Genomic DNA, 20,764 nt, shown 5'->3' on the forward strand with positions numbered 1-20,764 from the left:
CGTCAAGGTCAGCGTCCTTGCTGGATCCCGCCGCCTAGCCAGTGGAGCTGAGGGGGCCGTCACTCTGGGCGCATCCCGACTTCCGGAACCTGTAAAACACTGCCAACAACATTACTCACCCCCGTCCTCCCGAATCTCCCCTTCCTTCTCAGACTCCCCATCACCAACCTACACACATCCCCGGCCGCCCCCTAGGGGTTCCAGCCGGCTCAACCCCGCTCTCTCCCGACACACCCGCATCAAGTCAACCAAATCCACGCTCCCACGCCTGTCCGCCACACTCGCATCAAAAGCAGAAGTATTGGTGTCCACCCTAACTCCCCTACCCCCGGCGGCCGTAACAACCCTTCGGGGGGGCCGGCGGAGATGACTCCCGCCGCCAATCATTGTAGTCACTGGCCAAGTCCCTCGCTGGAGCTTGGCCGCCCGCACCAGACAGAGCCGGCCCATCCTCTCGGTGGTGTGGAGCCGCATGCTGCTCACCCGAGCACCTCGCCAACAGCTCCTGCCAAGGAAAATAGGTGGAATACAGCATGCCAGGGTGGAAAAACCCGCCTTCTCCCCCCCATGAGCCCCCCTCCCCCCACGCCACCACTCCCCCAACCCCGTGTCGCCCCCCCGCACCCACCCTGCCGAGTGACCGCTGCACCGTGACGGGAAACCCTCACCCCCCAGACCCCACCCCCCTCCCAGCCCCAGCCCCCGGCCCTCCCCACCCCCCAAACCCCCAACTGGGCCCCGAACCCCCTCCGTGCCCCCCCAGACCCCCCCGCCGCACCCCCACCGTCTCCGCCACTCCCTCCTGGACCGCCACCCGTCCCCCTTTCGCTACCCCACCCGGCCCCCTCATTCCACCCCTGCCCACCACTCCCCCCGCCGCTCCCCCACTGCCCCACCCCTCTCCGCCCCTCCCTCCCGGCACGCCACTCACCCCTGCCTGTCCACCCCCACCACCCCTCCCCCGCACCGCCCGCCCTGGTGACGGCGACCTGCTCGGGCCTACCACCCCCCCTCCCGCCTCTGACGACGACGAGCCCCAATCCAGCTCTGTGTCCCCCCCCTCCTCCACCTCCGTCTCCTCAATCAACAGCGGTGAGCCGGCCCCCCGTGTCCTCAACCCTCCCTGCCTGTACCCCCCCTGCTCCACTCACAGAACCACAGCTCCCTCCCCCGCGTCCTGCCCCCCCGCAGCCCCCGCTCCACCCCCCAGGCCTACCCCCCCCACTCCCCGCACCCACCTCCACTGCCATCACCTGATCACCGGGGCCTGCCCCCACCCCTCCCTGCCCTGCCAAATCCTTAGCGTGCTCCCGAGCCGCCCCCTCACCCCCCGCCCCCCCCCCGGATCCGCCCCGTCCTCCCTGCTCCCTCCACAAAAGCCAGCGCCTGCTTTTTTCCCTCTCCGCCCGGCCCTCCCCGCCCCACCCCGCGTCTTCGCCCGCAGCGCCGCGTCCCCTCGCTTCCCCCGCCTCTCGCGCCCCCGCCCCCCTCCCGTCCCTGAGAGCGGCAGCGGTCGCAACCGCGGCGGCTCACACGCCAGCACTGCTGCCGCGGCGCCGTTGGCAGCACGCCGCGGCGGCCTTACCTGGAGATCGGGCCGCACCAAGTCCATGCGGCCCGCCTCTCCCAATAGACGCAACGCCTCGGCCACTCTGGGATCACGGAACGCCACCATACCGCCAGCAACACCGCCGCACTGTATTCGTCAACCGTCGACACCGCCGCCTGACACTAGCCGCTCACGCCCACCGCGTACGCCTCAGGCCACAAATTTATTACTAAAACAAACACCCGGCTGCTGTGTTACTGGACCACAAACGGTGGGCAGTGGCACAAAATGTCCAGTTATATACCGGACCAGCCCAAAAGCAGCCCAAAAAGAGCCCAACCAGCCCACCCAGCCCAAGCCAGCCCAACTACGGCAAGCCTGCAGTGCCCACCTGACCCCCCCCTACTGCCCCAAACTTCCCCGGGGGGGGGGCAAGCCTCCCGCTGGTCGGCTGCCCCCCCAAATCCCCATGCTCCTTGCATCGCCTGGGCGCTCCGGGAGAATCACAACGCTGGTGTTAGCATTTCGCGTCCAGCACCATTCCTCGCAGCACACCAATGCTGCGGTTGCTCTGTTAGGCGGGGCCTGGTCACTGCGGCTACGGAGAATCGGGAATCACCATAGCTAAATATATATATATAATATTTGTACAAATCTTTTGAAACCTGGGTAACGGATGATTTTTGAACAGCAAATCGTTATGCCAGTTTTAGAAAAAAAAGTACACTTCCTTAGTCAACAGTTTTTCACATTTTCCAAACAAAAAAACAAAAAAAAATTCAATGTTGCCAATTTTATTGATTCTATCCAGGAAAACTACAAAACTTGGGTGCTTTCAGAATATTCTACATGTGTGGAAAAGGACACAAATTTGACCTGGATTTGTTTTATGAAAGAAAAGTTATTTAGGGTTAAGGGAGAACTCCCTGAAACATGAAAAAGGGGTCTTACACTAGGGGGAACCTCATAACTTAAGGAGTTAAAGGCAGACCTAATTGCTTTGCCTGTGCTTGTATTTTATCCTCTTGATGCCAGCTCCCAGAGTGGCAATTATATGCTTCTTAAAATTCTGCAACACTGACATGTTAAGATCGGTGAGTAACACAACTGGGAATACTGTGCAAATCCATTACATTTGAGCACATGAGAGGCCCAGGTAGATGTAGACTAAAATCCACGCATCACAATAAAAATATGCATATGTAAAGCAGCAAGTTTGAAGCAGGAATATAGATTAAGATTCCAAGATACTTCATGACTCAGCGGGTAAGTGATTGTTTCTGAATACCATAACAAGATTTCAGTATTATGCTAATCCGAAAAGTGTAGATAATGTTTTATTAGCACAAGCACCCCCTCGTGAATGGATGCCTCCAAGATGTATTTCTGAGCTTGTTTTATCAAACTGGAATTTTGCAAAGAACAAATGTAATTAAATTATTTGAAACAAAAGCAATGAAACAGACGTCTTATGGTTCAAAGTTTTCTCTTAGATTTACAATTTGTCTTTAAATGCTTTTTTATGACTGTATTGGCAGAGGTTAGCCAGGAAATCAACCTCGTCAATTACACGTGAGCGGAGGTCACTGCATTAAGGTCATAGAAGGGGCTGGTTTGGCGAAGAGAAGAGGGAAGATTTGGGCTAATGGCCAGAGATGCTGACTTTGCATCTAGAGAACGAAGATCAAGTCTCAGCGTGGGTGCTCCAAGCTGTGTGATTCCAGGCACACCATTCAATCTTCAGTGGCAAAAAAACCCGAATGTGTAATGAAATCTAGTGCTTCAGTAAAGCACTCCATTGCCCATAGGAGTAGTTTGTGCAATTAAAATTTGTAAATAACAAAATTATTTTCTCTTTTTTGTGACTACTCGCACCGAAATAAACCAAACCACGAAAATCCTGCTCTAAAACCCTCTCTTCCTGTTGCCTGCCCTGAGTCATACCAGCAGTTCTACATTCTGCTCACCTCTGTTGTTTCACGATGACCGTATGTCATAGTTGTCAGGATGTCCACAGGTCAGTGGACATTGATAATGCAGGCGATTGTGGCACACAGCAACTGCTAGATAATTGACACTCACACCATGGCACTATTGGTGAGCTGGAAATCCCGAGCGACCCCGGCTCGTTTATTTAAGCTCTCTGGCCTTGCCTGGCCATAGACGGATACAAAGTGTGGGAGTGCTTCCGGCCTGGGGGTCTCTCGGTCGGCGAGCAAATGAACTAGACCACTACATCCCGATTCCAAGAATCATTTAAATGGGTTAACACATATAGTCAGTGAGTCTTTAGTTTGGCTGGGGTTGGGCCTTAGGTCATACTTGTGTTGGCGGATTGTCCGATCTTCTCTTGGGCTGATTTTTCCCTGGCTGACAGAGTATCCCAGCACCAGCACGCGCATTCGTGCTTTTCTCCGTTGACTGGCCTTTTCATTAGTTGTTGATCTCCGAACTTGTGTGTTGGTGGGATCAAACGGGACAGGTTCCCAATTATCAGCTACAGGCAGAGTAAATCTTCCTTACCTACATCTGGCCCCCAGTTTCTTACGGATTCTCCAAAGTTTTCCTAACCGAGCACGGTCAGGTTCGTTCCATCCGTTGACCTCGTGTAGGAAGCCTTCCCAGGATCCCTTCTGTAACGCGTCCGTTACTTTCTTAAGGACTACATCATTGCGTGTATGCGTTTCAATGTCCTCTAAGAACAGGGCTTTTGGACACGCCCAATGGGAAATCATGTTCACAAATTCTTCTGTTTGTCTTTCTTGATCGAGTTTTCTTCTGCAGAATTCGCGGGGTGGCGCGTTAGAAAATCCGTCTGGATTCTTTGCCCCTGGTCTGTACACTAGATCTAGCTGGTTATGCTGAAGCTGGATTGCCCACCTCTCAATTCTGGGTGGTGGGTGGTTCCTTTGAATAGTGGGAGCAGCGGTTGATAATCTGTTCCCACTCGGAATGGATGCCAACTGAATAACTATAGGTGCAAAATCCGCTCCACTCGCGAAATTTGCGAATTTTCGGCAATTTCGCGATCCGCGAGCGGGTGGATTTTTTTTTGGGGCCCACAGGAAGCACAGTTAAGGTAGGTACTCAAGTTGAAGCTAACTTTGTAACCATTTTAGAATGGCTCCTGCAAGCTGCCAGAGTGCTTGCTGGCGCCATTCTAAAATGGTTACAAAGTTAGCTTCAACTCGGGCACCTGCCTTAACTCTGTAAGTGCTTCCTGTGGGCCAAAAATTAAACCTGAACAGGAAGCACTTACAGATATAAATAAAGCGGGTGACCGAGTTGAAGCTCCAATTCAGTAACTTTTTAATCAGCCCAAAACATTAGTGAGCATGGTCGAGGCTGGGCAAGTGTGCTTTAACCCCATATCTGCAGTTGAAAATTATCTGTAATACCCGAGGGAGGTCTTTGCATCCTTGAGTTTCTCGAGTGCAATCCCCGTTCCTGTGACCAGGAGGCTGCTTTCTCCTCACCTGCTGCCCTGCTCGCTCTCTGACCCTTTATACACAAGAGGCATGTTGACACGCATAGAAGCCCCGCACCACACACTAGCGGTATCAAAGGTCTTCCCGGCCTTTCCCAACTATGATGGACAGCTCACTCAAGGGACCTCGGCGCCTTTTGGAGCGGTGGCAAAGTTACAGGCACACATGGTCAGTGGAGACAAATCTTCTGGCCCTTAACGCAGCTGCAGTGTAGGAAAAGCACTATACATTTATCCAACGAGGTAGCACTTACTGATTAGCCAGTAGAAAGTACTCCAGTTGAGTAGATGGAAATTGCAAAAAAATCTGCGATGTTGCGGGAAAATCCGCAAATTCGCTGACTTTTTTGCGATTTCAAGCAAATTTGCGGACTGCAGATCTGCAAAATTCGCCCATACTTACCACTGAGATATAAATGGAATTGGTTACATGCCCACTTGATGGCAAGTGCTTCCTGTTCAATTTGAGAGTATCAGTCGTAGTCAGTGCTTTGCTCATGAATGCTAGCAGAACCCATGTTCCTGGATCCGTTTCTTGTGTAAACCAGGTTCCTAGTCCCACAGGACTAGCGTCAACAATTAGTTCAGTTGGTCGGGCTGTGTTGAAATAAGCCATGGTTGTTCTGTCTGACAGTGCTGTTTTCACCTTGCAAAATAACTCTTCTTCTATTTGAGTCCATTGCCAGATTGTATCTTTCTTTGTAAGGCTGCGTAGTGGTTCTGCGATTGTGGCGAGGTTTGGACTAAAACGTTTGCAGTATGTTGCCATGCCTAAGAAACTTCTGACCTCTGACGCGGTCATTGGAGCATGGGCGAGTTGGATAGCTTGTGATTTCCGAGGATCCACCTTCACGCCTTCTTGGCGGAATACAAATCAGAACAATTCGATGGTGTTCTTGAAGAATTGACATTTCTCTTTATGGAGAGTCACTCTGTGTTCTGCGAGTCATTGGAGAGTGGCTCGCAGCTAACGGTGATGGTCTTCTATTGTTGCTGAATGTATCAAAATGTCATTGCTGACGTTTAAGACACCTTGAAGCCCCGACAGAACTTCCCTCACAGCGTTTTGGAATATTTCTACAACTGATGATATTCCGAAATTCAGCCTCTTATATCTTCTAAACCCAGATGCGTTGAAAATGTGGTAATATACCTACTTTCTTCTGCTAGCTTCAGCTGATGATAGCCGGCGTTTAAGTCCAGTTTAGAAAACCATTGAGAGCCGTTGAGGTTGGCTAAGATGTTGTTGACCGTTAGTTTCAGATATCTTTCTCTCCTTATCGCTTGGTTGGGCATTCGAATGCCGATGTAGATTCTGATTTGTCCCGGCTGCTTTGGCTTTTCAGCTATGACCATGGGAGAGACCCAGGGTCCTGTTACCTTTTCTCTCACTCCTTGCTGCTCGAGCTTTTGTAGTTCTTGTTCCACCAATGGCTGTAGGTGAAAAGGTATGCATAGATGCCTCAGCGCAACAGGCTTTACAGCTGTGTCGATGTGTAATTTCACGGCCGGTCTTCTTATGCTTCCCAGACCCTTGAATAACTGTGGGAATAATTCAAGGATGTCTTCTGTTTGTAATGCTTTCACAGCATTCGCGAATGTCACTAGACCCAGGTCCTCGGCAGTGTGACTGCCTACTAGTATGTCTACTTCTCTGTTGACTACAAGGAACGTTGTCATGACTTCGTGGTTTTCAGACTTCACGTGGACAGACATTTTTCCTTTTAGTGGAAGTTTGGCTCCCATACGTGAGGATCTTACCTTTGGACGGCGTAAGTGCTGGTCTTGGCTTCAAGCGTTTACAGATACCCCTGTGTCAATGAGGGCTGTGACCGGTGACCCTGCGATCTCATTGGCACGTCGGTTTAGGGCGCCATCTTTGTTTGAGGTCGCTCGCAAAAAATATGAGGTAACACGCCTCTTCATCATCTGTGGATGAGTCTTCGAGGCATTGTTTTCGGTGTGTCAGGTTGGTGGTGTTCTTGCTGCTGCAGGTTCTTCTAATGAGAGATGTCTTACTGCCTTGAATGGTAGTCTCCGCCCGGGAGTCCGTTTGCTTTGTAGTCCTCCTCGACAGGCACTTGTGAAGTGATTGGGTATTCCGCAGTTTGCGCACGTTTTCCCTCTGGAGGGGCATTCTTCTTGAGGATGTTCCTCTTTCCCACGTATCCGCACTGTGATCGTCGCAAGCTCCTAATAGATCATCACCCTCGTCCGTCGCGAGTAGGTGTTCGAACTGCATCTACTCGCTCTGTTTTGACTGTCACCGCTTGCTCTGTTGGGTTGGTGAGTGCTGCTTCCATGGCTGTTGATCTGGCGTCTGACAATTCATGTGAACGTGCCAGTATGAGTATATCCTCCAGGGTGATCCGAGGTTATTGAAGATTCAGGGTCCGTAGGGTCTTGTTACGGCACCCTAGGATAGCCTGTGCTCTCACTTCTTTGGCTCGATCATCTTCGGTGCACGTGCTAGCTAATTCACGTAGGCGTGCGTGAAAAGCGTCCATGGACTCCCCCTATCTCTGACGGGCTTGTCGGAGTTTGAAACGTTTGTAATCAGGATTAAGTTGTGGGTCAAAATGAGCGTTGAGCGCTCTGACCGCGGCATTATAGATTGTGGAAGCTCCAGTGTTTGGTAGGTGAGCGAACAGCGTGTATATTTAGTCTCCTGCAAAATGTAATAATAGCGACCTTTTAACAGCACCATCTGTTTCCCTTGTAGCTATAAAATAGTTGTCAAGTCTGCCAATCCACACATTCCACCTCAGTGAGGCAGTAGCAAGATCGATTAGCTCACTAAATGGTGGAAGTGCGTTGACTTGGGAATGTAGATGTGTAGTGGTGCTGCAGGGGGCGCTGGCTTTAAGCTGCAGGGGCTGTGGCCTGATCAGTCATGGCTGAGTGTTTTCTGTGGGGCCTTTCTTCTACTTTGTAATGCCTTCTCTTTTGTTATTCAATTGGTTGTGTATTTGGCTTTTCAATGCTTGTTGCCAACGTTTTGGCAATGCTTGTTATATTTTTTCAATGTGTTTGCCAATGCTTGTTTTATTCCCTTTTTGCAGGTCTTACTCATCTGTTTTTCAGATTCTTAACTGGGCGTGTCTTGGAGCGCTTGTGCAGGGGTTGCAGCACTGTGTTTTCCCCCTCTCACCGTCCCAATGCTGGGTTTGTCAGGCAGCTGTTGGGCATGCGCACTCACTCACTATGGATGTATGCTCGACTGGGGTCTCGCCAGGAGCATTAGTGCGTCATCGCTCGCACGCTTAGCATGGATTTCAGTCTCTTGTAGACCGGCGCTTGGGTTCTTATTTGCTGCGAGTGTGCAGGCAATCCCTTCTGTTCAACGATCTGCTCGTCAGCATTAGGGGAGAGCACCTCCGCAGCTCCGATGTTGGGCCGGCAGGCTTAGCCGGGTAGAATCGACATTGGAGCAGTGGAACTCTGGTCATCCCACCCTCATCGCCAGTGTCAGGATGTCCACAGGTCAGTGGACATTGTTAATGAAGGTGATTGTGGCACACAGCAACTGGTAGATGATAGACGCTCATACCATGGCACTATCGGTGAGCCAGAAGTCCCGAGCGACCCCGGCTCGTTTATTTAAGCTCTCTGGCCACGCCTGGCCAGAGAGTGATACAAAGTGTGGGAGTGCTTCCGGCTTGGGGGTCTCCTGGTTGGCAAGCAAATACATTAGACCACTACAATAGTCACACATCTCACTGTCGACAACCTGCCAGCCTCTTCTTCCTAAATCTGCCCGAACTCCTTGGGATGAGGCCATGGAGGCTTCTTGATCCCATCCCACCCTGTGACGATTTAGGTAAGGGGCAGGGTGCAGTCTGTGTAACCTCGCTGATTGACAACAGCCTTGGAAAACTCAGGGCTTGAGCTTAAAGCACCCAGGCTGTTTTCAATCAGAGAGGCTGCTCTGCTTCATGGAGGGCAGTGGTCTAACATTGTTGCAGGGAAGAGAGGATAAGGGTTGAAACTAGGTAAGCCCTGTAAAACCTGCGACGGAGGGCACATGCTATTTACACATGTGTCTTTCCAAAAATGCCTGATTGTGCGTGACTCTCAAACAGAAAGATGTCAGAGATTCTAAATGTAGAGTGACTGTTTAGATCAAAAAAGAAAAAATACGAGGTTAGAATTGAGATTGGTGCGGTGCCCCTCAGCCCTAATTAAGGAACTGCCTCACCTCCACCTGCCTCTGGAGGGTGAACTCTCACCTGGCACAGAATCCAATAAGAACAAGCGGTGAGTCGCTCCGCAGCCTGTGGATGGGCCCCATCCACTGCTGCTATACTGCAACGTGACCCAGCCCGGATCCTAAGTGAGCCAGTGTGGACCTCGACGGAGGTCTTCATGCCCAGGCTCACCACCATTGTACAGGGTCACAGCCTGCCTCATCGGTTTATGCAGAGGTGATAGCAGTCATACAAACTGTGAAAAGAGAAAATATATAAATGAAAAAAAAAAACAATCAATACATGCCGACAGCGCACATAAGAAAAGGGCAGTCGCATGCACAGTCAGAGATACAGGCAGGCAATGCTGCTATCGAGAGAGACGGCCTTCACCTCGTTTAATGCCACAGACTCCAAGGCTAAGGGAAGGGAGGATATTCCATAACACAGGTCAAAGTGAAGGGCACAATCAATACAGTGTAACACATGGCTGACATCCAGCAGCAGCTACACCAGCAGCCTCTGCTGCAGCTCACAGCTTTATAACAGCACTGCACACACAGTACGTGAACTTGCTGATCCAGCGATGGGCAGCTACGCCCAGGTGGAAAATGTGGATAGGGTGGCTAAACAAATATTTCCACAACACATGTGAAACCAGCAGCACACTGAAATTGTCTATTCTTCTGAATTAGGGCGAGGAGGAGATCTACAGCTGTTTGCAAACCTCCCTGGAAGCGGGGAAGATGATAACTACAAAGCAGTCTCTGCAGCACTCAACACCCATTTTGATCCACAAATGAATACAACTTTGATCTATTCAAGCTTCACCCCGCTGACAACAAAATTATAAATTGTTAGAAATGGGGTCTCTAGTTGGCAGAGGCAGGTACCTTTGTCCAAATAAGGACCATCGCTTCTAGTCAGGGTAAGGGGATACGCACTTTAGATAACCCCGGCTCACCCATTTGGTAGCTTGGCACGAGCAGACAGGCTTATCCCAAAAGCAATGTGTACAGTATTTGTACCAACACTCACAGTAACACAGTGAAAACAGCATAAATGGACACCACATCGGTTTAGAAAAATAAAATATCTTTAATCTAAACGAAACAAGACCAAAACAACAAAAATCCAACATAGAGATACTCAGTAAAATGTCTTTAAAAAAGATATTACACAAATAAGCTTGTAGAAATCAAATAGCACCAACTGGGGCTATCGCAACGTCAGAACAGCACAAAGTACGGCGCCGACCCACGAGGAACGCGGCGTCGGGCACGGAATCACACAGACCGCCAAACAACAGTACCTTGGAAAATGAAGTCGGTGATGATGCATGGCGTTGAAGATTGCCGATGTTTGCTCCGGTGATGATTTGACGTCGGCCAGTTTCTCAAGTCACCCTTGGTGGTTATCAGCGCCGTGATAACAAGATAAAGGCGCTAGCAAAGACAGAGTCGATGCGAGCGCTGGCATCAGTCACGGCCAATCATTGCCGGTGGGGGAAGGCATCGGAGGGCATCGAAGCTGTGAAGCAGGCTGGGTGCTGCGTCGTTCACTTCATGAGCGGCTACTGGGCCTCGTTGCAGGTCGCGGCATCACAGCGGCGGCGTCGACGGCATCAGAAACAGATTTTCTTGCTTCTCTTGGGTTTCTTCCAGCTCCCAACAGCTGAAACAACCTCTTGGGGCCCAACTCAGTTACAGGCACCTCATGGCAGGTCAGAACTCCCAGCAAGGAAGTTCAAGGGAGCTGGGGGTGAAGTCCTTTTGTTCCTTCAAAACAGGAGGCCAGCTCTTCTTCAGGCCCTTGGAGACGTTCTTTAAGGAGGGCACACAGCACACAGCAAAGTCCTTCTTCAAGCAGGGGACACAGCACACAGAAAAGTCCTTCTCCTTTATTTGGCAGAAACAGCAACTGCAGGCCAACCCCAGACACACAGCAAGGGCAGTACTTCTCCTCAGTTTCTTCAGCTCTTCAACTCAGCAAAGGTTCCTCTTGATTCCAGCAATAGTCTAAAGTTCAGAGGTTTTAGGTCTAATACTTATATCCCAAAATGTCTTTGATCCCTTTGTCCAAGGGGCTCTGAGCCCAGCCCAAACCAGTTCTGGTGGCACTCTGCCAGTGCACAACAACATCCTTTGTCAGTGTGAGCCTTGGTTTCAGACGCACCACTGGGGGGTGGAGCCAGCATTGTGGAAAGCAGGCACTGCCCTATTCAGGTACAGGTGCTACTCCTCCCACCACTCCAAATGTAGATCAGGCCTATTCAGCCTAGTGCTCACTCATCCAGACTCCTGGAGACACTGCAACTCCCCAGCCAATGTCACTCCAAAGCCAGAAAGTCAATCCACAAACAGGCAGAGCCACACAGAAAGGTAGAACAAGAAATAGCCACTTTCTAAAAGTGCCATTTTCAAACACATAATTTAAAAACAATCGTTACTAAAAGATGTGTTTTTAAGTTCTGAATTCAGGGATATCAGACTCCAATTTTCTATCTTATCCCTATGGGAAGATATGTTTGTAAAATGTTACAAAGCATTCCCCATTACATCGTATGGGCAAGAAAGCCTTTTGATAGTGAAAAACGAAATGGTCAGTATTTCACTATCAGGACATGTTACACACACCAGTACATGCCCTACCTTTCACATACACTGCAACCTGCCCAGGGGAGTACCTTGGGCATACTGCAGGGGTGTCCTATGGGCAAGGAAAGGGAAGGGTAGGGCCTGTCAAGTGGTTGTACTTGACAGGTCGACATGGCAGTTAACAAACTGCGCACAGGCACTGCAGTGGCAGGCTTGAGACCTCTTTTCAGGGCTACTCATGTGGGGGGCACGATCAGTGCTGCAAGACCACTAGTAGCATTTGAGTTACCAGCCCTGCCACACTCAGTGCACTTTACTAGGGACCTAGTGGTAAAACAAATATGTCAATCAGGGAGAACCAATCACAATAACTATTTACACAGAGAGAATATGCACTTTAGCACTGATCAGCAGTGGTAAAGTGCCCAGATACCTAAAGCCAACAACCACAGGTCAGGAAAAAGTAGGAGGAAGAAGCAAAAGGTTTGGGGATAACCCTGCAAAAAGGGCCATTTCCAATTGACGACTTCGATACGAGATTGAGGGCACTTGCAACCAGGACCACGTGCGTCAATGATGATTAATCAATCAAGGTGTACGCTCAGCTCATCCAACGTTGCCATTTTCCAATTCTGTAATTCCTCATCCTGCGACAGCCCAAGATCAAGCTTGAGGACATTCTCATACTTGCCAGGTCACACAAATAGTCACACAGTCAGTGGAGGGAATGGACATGGCACTGGCTTGATGCTCAGGGCCTCATTTATGAGGCAGTGCGTGAGTTTTGCGCTTCCGATGCGTCACTTTTTGTGACGCATCGGCGGTGTAAAACATGCCTCCTGATGCGCACTATTTACAAAGTGACGCATCTAAGCAGATGCGTCACTTTGTAAACCCATGCGCTACATTATACCTGCGTCAGGTATAATGTATGCAGAGGGGGCGTTCACCCGCAAAAAGCCTCGTAATAGTGACGCAGTGAAATCTATGAGATTTCACTGCGTCACTTTTAGGATGCTGTTGCGTCAAAATCTTGCGCCTGCCTCACAGCAGGCGTAAGACTGACGCAAGCCCTTTCACATGGGGCTTTCCCCATGTGAAAGGAAGCATTGCTGGAGTAGCATCACTATTGTGACACACTCCAGCAATGCGTCACTTTTGCGCCTACAGATACGTCAGAAATACTGACGTATCTGTAACTCCTTGCGACATGATGCGTCATATTATAAATATGACGCATCAATCATGTCGCAGGGAGAGTGCAGTGAAAAGTGACGCATCGCTGTTTTCACGCAGCGATGCGTCACTTTTCATAAATGAGGCCCTCAGTGTCTGCATTCACCACAAAGCCATGGTGAAAGAGGTGTTGGCCTACATGGTGTACAAAAAACAGCACAACCTCAAACCCTGGGGGCCTAAGTGACAAGCAACAGCAGATCTTGAAACTGTAGGTTAGACTCCCATGCACTCAACACATGCTCAGCACAAGTAACAAGGTGTTATAGCTTTGGAAAGAATAACCACTTTGTCCGGTCTGCTGGAATGGTGACCAAGATAGGAAGCAGTCAGAGAGACCAAGGGGAAAACCACCCTGAGGCAGTTAATGCTAGATGACACGGCACAGGAAGAGTCAGGAAACTGGCAGAGGCATGAAGCAAGGACCGGAGAGAGCTACAATGATAGGGTGTTCATGATCTCATGCATGGAACTGAGAGGAGAGAAGGGAGACCGCTTCGAATATGCTCCCTATTAATAGCAGGAGTAACCATCCAAGCCCTGATAGACACTGGGGCATCAATGAACATCATGGATGTCTGCTAATTCAAGCCTGTTAAGCTCTGACCAATGTGCAGATCCACGTCCACAGAGATAAATGTGTATGCAGGCGATACGCCACTGCCGTTAGCAGGAATCATCGAGGTGGGACACATAGAAATACACCCAGTTTCACGTCATCAAAGAAGGTACCAGCACACTAATAGAGTGCCAGACAACTGAATCCCATAATTTTAGGAGATGCAATAATTATTGGATCTTGGTGAGGGCCTTAACATCCAAAACTAAGGGGCATATGTACAAGCCCCTATCGCCACAGGGACATCACTTTTTGTGACGTTCCCGTGGCGATAGGGGACTTGGCTCCTGTACAAGGCAGCGTTAGTGGCTTAACGCTGCCTTGTACATTAGGCCCCCTTTCACACTATGTTTAGCATGAACGGGGCATGCAGTGGGTGTTGCAGTGGGCGTTCCACCCCAACACCCATTGTATTTGACGCTAACCCCTATGTACAAGGGTGGTGTACATAGGAGGCAGCGCCAAAATTAAGAAGAGGAAAATCCTGGTTTTAAGTTAGCGACACAAGGAGAAATGCAATATTTCTCCTTGTTTTTGCTTTTTCCATGTGCAGCACACATGAAAAAAGAAAAATGCCATTGTTTGTTTATGTGCAGGAAGATGTCCCTTCCTGTACATAAACAAACCTTTTTTTAAAATGCCATTTTGTGACTTTCATGTGTGCTGCATGAAGCAGCACACATGAAAGTTACAAAATGGCATTTAGGATTGTTTATGTGCAGGAAGGGACACTTTCCTACACATAACCAATCCTCGTCTGCATGCAGACACCCTTGCACTCTGGTGCAAGGGTGCCTGCGTTGGCGCTAAGTTGTTAAAATTGGCGCCTTCGCAGGGGGAAATGCAAGGCTGCACCACGTTCTTGTAAATATGGTGCAGTCTTGCGTTTCCAAAGTGGCGGAGCCTGTCTTTAAGCCCAGGAGGCTAACGACACACTCCGCCACTTTATTGTACATATCCTCCTAAATCTTAATTTTGATCACATATGTAAAATAATCACACTTTCGGAGTTTGGCACTGATATATTCCAGCATATCAAACTTGCGCACTTCGGTGTGTAAAACATGAATAACACTTTGTATGCTTAATTTTCAAGTTGATAACTCTGAATAGGAGCTATTTACAAATATTGTAAATAATTACCCCTGGGCAGTTACAATCTACATCTATGTTCAATGAGTAATCCATCACGGCTATATTGCTTCTTGTAACTCCATCCTAATTTACTGCCTTCAGCTCGAGGTATCACTGTACAAAGTGCAAAATGTGCAAACAGATTTGCAGATATTTTCATTATATGTATGCAGGTGAATTGTTATGCCTTAAATCTAGCCACACAGAAAGGGCAAACTGTACAAGGGCAGAGTTTTACAGGTAATAACCGGGCCAGAGAAGCAGTGGGGGCAGTTGTGTAAGAGAAGGGAGAGGGTTTACAGTAGGAGTTGGGAAGCAATAGGGACTGGACAAAAAGAGAGACAAGTGTGAGTTGCTACACTTTTAAGGTATGTAAAGTAGATAAGATTATTAGAAGAACAGGGACAAATGAGAGAAGAGGGGTAGACAGGCAGCCAAATGCTGTCCATAACTCTGAATTATTGACGATTCCTGCTGATTGTACCTTTGTTCTTTTATTCACAGAGTACCCTAGTACCACAGGTATGTCAGATATTATTTCTAAATTACTATTTATGTTTCTCAAAGAGCACACCCTAAAAGATGCATATTTAATTCCGGGAGGATGAAAAATTTGTAGCAAGCTCTTCCAAAGTTGTGAAAATCAGTACTGTTCAACTGGATAGTAATATTCCTGTTTGCTATTAAAGTAATTTAAAGGAGATTGCATTCAGTTGGAAACCCTATGCAAACAGTTTTCGGTTTCTGGGAACTGAGGCCAACAGAGGACTCTGACATGCCATTCGCCTGGCCATAGTGGCGGTTTAGGAATCAACAGATGGTCAATAGATGGTCTGAATCATCAAGAAAGGACAGAATAGAAGCGTGTCTGCCGGGCGTCCACCATGGTATTCTTTCTGTAGGTACCAAAAATAGTGGTCCTAGAGTTATGGACTAGCTGGTGCCAAGTGAGTTATCAGGCATCTGAATAGTTAGATCGCATCTGCCATGGTATACTCCCTATATTTACAACCAGAGGCCATATCATAAACACTGTGTATTGGGGCAGATAAAAGCTGTGCATCAGTTTTGAACATAATCCAGAGGTCAATATGTTCTTATACGAACTTGGAAACAGAAGTGGTTGCCCTGTGTTTTCGTGCTGTGCTGTCTCCAGCTCATGCTCCAACTCAAAGTTTCACAAAACTTCGGATTTAGTACATGTGTTAAAAACAGCATAATTAATCTAGAAACAGTTCCAAAGCTCTGTTCTGCATATGTACATATGTACATGATATGACACCCAGGTCGACCAAATAAGAGAGTACTGGAACATCTCTCTCTCTCAGTGTGCTCAGGAGATAACCTGGCTCTGGGGTGGGTGATTCTTCTGTTTTGTGGAAAAATTCGATGAGGTTGCTAGAACATCACTGAAACACATGACTCAAGAGTCAAATCCAGTGCAAGTAGTCTGTCGATGTTAATCAGTGCACAGCACCAGATGATGCCACTTGCACAGCAAAGATGATGGCTAGTGGTTCCAAGGTCTTCCATGAAATTAATGTGTTTCCCAGAACTGTAGCCCATGCAGTTAGTTCTCCTGCAGGTAGATGTGCTCTGGCTGCCATGATTTGAAGCCAGAACAGTAGAGAAGTGCTTGGATGCTTCCATATTACAGTGGAGAGACTTCTTAGCTCATATTACGTCCTACATTGGCTCTGGGAAAAGGATCAAAAGACCATGGTGGGGCAAAAGCTTCTTCTCAAAGTTTGGGGTATAATGCCAGGCCTTAATTGCCACAGGTAAGAGTCACCTCAAGGCCACTAAAGCCCTGTCATAAGAGGCCACCCTTAAATAGTTAATATTTGAAGCATTGTAATGTCTTCGACATTACTCAGGAGTCAATTCTCTAACTGCTAGTGTCAGTGGAGAGTGTTATTGAGTGTGTACGACACATTTATTCTTATAGGCACATTAATAAATGTTTCCTGCATTCATTGTATTACTCTAACACACTGTCTTTATTTTTCAGTTGAATATCTCTATGAATCCGACATCACAGGTAAAATAAATTACTCAAAATCTGATCACATCAAAAATGTAGTTCTATCCAGAAAGTATCCGAAAAAGAGACCACGGTATGGACAGTAAGGAGTGCTACAGGGCAGGTTAATTTAACTGAGTGGATTTTGCATGGATCTCAGACCTCTAACAGGAGGCGTGTTGTCAGCTTGCTCAAGCTTCTGAAGCCCATGCATGAGTATTTTATCCAGGCTTTGTGTTCAAGTACTTGAAGTTTCAAAATAATAAGGTAATAAATGTACAACAAGCCATGCTGAGAATGCAAATAAAAAAGTATGCATTGCTGGTGTCATGCTCCTTGACGATATTCCTCCTCAAAACTCGCGTAAGGTCTAGCACTTCCTCTGACACAGTTCAAAAACTAATTACGCACAATCAGTGTACTGTCTGTAAACCAGCTGATCAGCTTCGAAAGGTATATGCTGCCAATGAGCATCAATCTTATCTGCCACTAAGTCCAGCATGTCTCAACGATGCTAGTATGTTTACTAATTGATGTGTAATCCCTCCTCCCTATCAGATGTTACTCTTTCTTTTTTGGCTCCTTAGCCTGTAGGAAGTATGTACTAAGTGGACATTTTATATCTTTATTTCTGCCAAAATGTCATCCAATCAGATTATGAGACACTGTTTGTAATACGTTTGATACAACCTATCCAGAAGGGATATAAACAACATGTCTACAATGATGCATCACATCTTCACAGCACACCCAGCAGCTCTAATTTCAGAAACATATGTGAGCTAATCAGACAGAACTATAATAACCCATCTACACTACTTTACTGCAATAAGTCCACCTGGTACGTTACTTTATTCAACTTCTTTACTGTAATAAAAGCAAGCACATTAACTCATTGTTGCACACTCTCACTGTCATGATAGGAGAGCCAAAAGTGTGAACTTCATGTCAGTATATTTAACAATAGCCAATGAATGATTCAATCCACAGCCATCAGTCCACACCTGTTCACCACTTTCTTAATAACACCCAAAGACTACACAAAAGGTAGTACCTCAAAGCACAGCACACTGCAGCAACATACACCATTAGCCGCGGCCGGTAGTAGGTGTACCTGCAGGGCGGTGACGTGGGGAGGAGGAGGGGCAAGGTGGGGGGTAGTAATGTATGGATTACGGACTTTAACAGGTAAGTAAACATATAAATAAATAAAACGAATTTCGTTGTGTGCACTGCATCAACAAATGCGATGCAGTGCGCGCAACGAAATTCGTTTCATGTATTTATATGTTTACATACCTGTTAAAGTCCGTAATCCATGCATTACTACCCCCCACCCTGCCCCTCCCCTCCCCACGTCATCGCCCTGCAGGTACACCTACTACCGGCCGCGGCTGTACACCACACTGTCACAATCCCGTCTCTAACCCAGGCAATACAGACTATGTAACTTCAAACTCTGAACACAACCCAAACCAGTCAATAATTAACAATACTCAGTCCTTAACGGAAATCAAACACATAGCTACCAATTCTTAGCCTGACCCAAATCTGATGAGGAAAGTGCCCAAGATTTCCCAAAACTAAACAACTGCCAAACAACACAAAAACTCTGGTTCCAATGCACGTTACTGACTCTAGTACTGCCCCTAACACCTTAATCCCTATCAGCACCTTAATCCTTAATCCCTATCAGACCCCAGCCACAATGCGACAGCAGGAAAGATTAATAGCTATATGTTGAGGGAATGTAATTTGGTTAAGTTACGAGCATGCATTGAAATTGCGGGTCCAAATGGTGTGACAGCTGAAGAGTAGTGAAGACACAAAGTTCAAGTAGGTGTAAGTTTGGAAGTAAGACTGAGGATGGCTAAGCCTGATATGCAATATAGTCAGAAGAGGGGAGAAAGATCCCTTAGGTTCACTGCAACTTGCAGGTGAAATAATTATTCTAACAACAGATACTAGTCAACTAGTGAGACGAGGGAACTCGCCTTGTTGCATGGTTAAAGCATGTTGACTAAGGGGCAACTGCTAGTTTGGCAGGTGGTCCGCCATACCACTTGTGCAGCAGAGGCCCCGCCTCTAGGACTTGGTGGCAGTCCGAAAATCTTTTATAAAGTTCTGGACTGAGTGAGCGGGTAATGTCCTACCAACCCTGTGTGTGCACCTAAGTCTCTCAGGGGAAGAAGAATGAGATACATATATCTTAATATCTCAAGCCTCTTGTAACTCATACAGGGAGGAACAAACTGGCACAACCTCTATGTAAAGCAACCTGTTTAACCACTTGACAATTTAATTATTGTGTTATGTTATGTTATGTTAAAATAATTTTATAATGCGCACAGCTACCCAAAAAGGGTTTCCCAGCGCAGAGCAAGAAGCAAATCTTGTTTTTGTCTAGAAATCCTCAGTTAAAACATTGAGTCAGGCCTTACAAGTCACTCTGCAAATCTTTGGATCCCATTATCTCCATAATGGAAGTCATCATGACTTTTTCACTTTTGATCAGTATATATCTAAATGACTGACGTCAAAGTTTGGATAACCATGTCAAGACCGGGCAGACGATTTGTTTTTTATAGGCATTTCCCCTGCGTGGTGGCGCCATTGAATGCATGTGTAGAGGCTCCGGGGGTGAGAGGCTTGAGGGCCCCACTGAACCCTGAATATTACTCTATTTCACAGTTCAAACAGAGGCCCTGGTGCGGCCATTTCTCTCCTAACGCTAGGGCCATGACACACAGGATACAACACTGATTGAAGGCAGGGTTTTGATGGCAAAGAGCTGCTAATGGTAACTCTTAATTTCTCCATTTCCCCCAGGTTGTTAGAAGCAGGTACAGTGGGTGCTTTAGGAGAGATAAAGGCTAAAGAGAGAGGAAATATATAAAGAGTGAGAGGGATGAGAGAGGAACTTTCTTGCCAGGGCTGCTTTTGGTTTCCAGTCAGGCCATGATCATCCCATTGAGCATGTTGGAGAAACTTGATTATGTCATATTTAAGAACCAGAATGTTCTGACCCCACTTTAAGAGAGACCTGTGGGATCCCCATTCAGCAGCTAGACTGGGTTAAATCTAGTCTAGCTGAGAACAAACGTAAACGTAGAACATAACTATTTCTCCAAACAATTCACAGGAACTTTTCTTCAGAAACTTTTTTGCTGCAGAATCTGGGAAATCTAACAGATTGTCAACAAATTCATCCCAGATCCCCCGAATGTCTTAATTTTTGCTTCAGTTTCTCCTAGTCTGCTTAATACACATTTCATTTATTAGTCGTTGTCATTTAAGAAATCAAATGTAACTTGTCTCTTTTTGTTTTCTTTCATTAGAACAAGAGTCCTCGTTCACTGAAGATTTAGGTAACCCTTTAATCTCACCATTCCAGTTTCACTGGATGTTATTTCTGTTCAAATTTGTTTTTACTTTGAATCCTGATTTGTGTACTGGAATCCCAGAGGTATGTAGACTGAGAGGTCACCAGACTTGCAGGGTTGTGAGGAGAGTGTGCAGTCACGTGCATGCACTCTCTTAAAGTGGCCTCCAGTGCTTACCTTGCAGTATCTAGACATGGACATGGGAGTCCGTACTCATGACCAGAGTGTGCCCATCCCATGGTCCTGCATGATGCAAAGCAGATACAGGTTGAGCCGTGTACGTCAGTGGTACACAGCTACTAGATGTAGTGAAATGGGACAGTTTGCATTAACATATTGATAAAGTCTGCAATAAGATAAAAGAAACGCCGGGAGCGCCCAGTTATTCGTGCCCTTCTTAAAAGCTGCAGAGGTGCCACAACTGTGCCCCCCTACACAGAAGCCTTCTCTACATGTTTCTTCTCTGTTCCTTTCTGTCTCAAAGCCTGGTGCTTCTTAACACTGCTCCACTCTTTCCACCTCTAGGCACTGAACCACAACTGCCCCCCT

General features: G+C 47.5%; 1 protein-coding gene across 1 annotated transcript in view; it reads left to right on the plus strand.

Annotated features, from left to right (window-relative positions):
- The window catches only part of LOC144755247 (scavenger receptor cysteine-rich domain-containing protein DMBT1-like), a 1,092,132-nt gene that overhangs the window by 1,058,301 nt on the left and 13,067 nt on the right, over positions 1-20,764 (plus strand). Inside the window, exons 33-35 of the mRNA XM_078643990.1 lie at positions 15,314-15,331; positions 16,821-16,850; positions 20,171-20,200. Coding sequence (XP_078500116.1) covers positions 15,314-15,331; positions 16,821-16,850; positions 20,171-20,200 — 78 coding nt within the window. The remainder of the gene's footprint in view (positions 1-15,313; positions 15,332-16,820; positions 16,851-20,170; positions 20,201-20,764) is intronic.

The sequence above is a fragment of the Lissotriton helveticus genome, chromosome 5_1 (assembly GCF_964261635.1).
Source record: "Lissotriton helveticus chromosome 5_1, aLisHel1.1, whole genome shotgun sequence".
Taxonomy (NCBI): domain Eukaryota; kingdom Metazoa; phylum Chordata; class Amphibia; order Caudata; family Salamandridae; genus Lissotriton; species Lissotriton helveticus.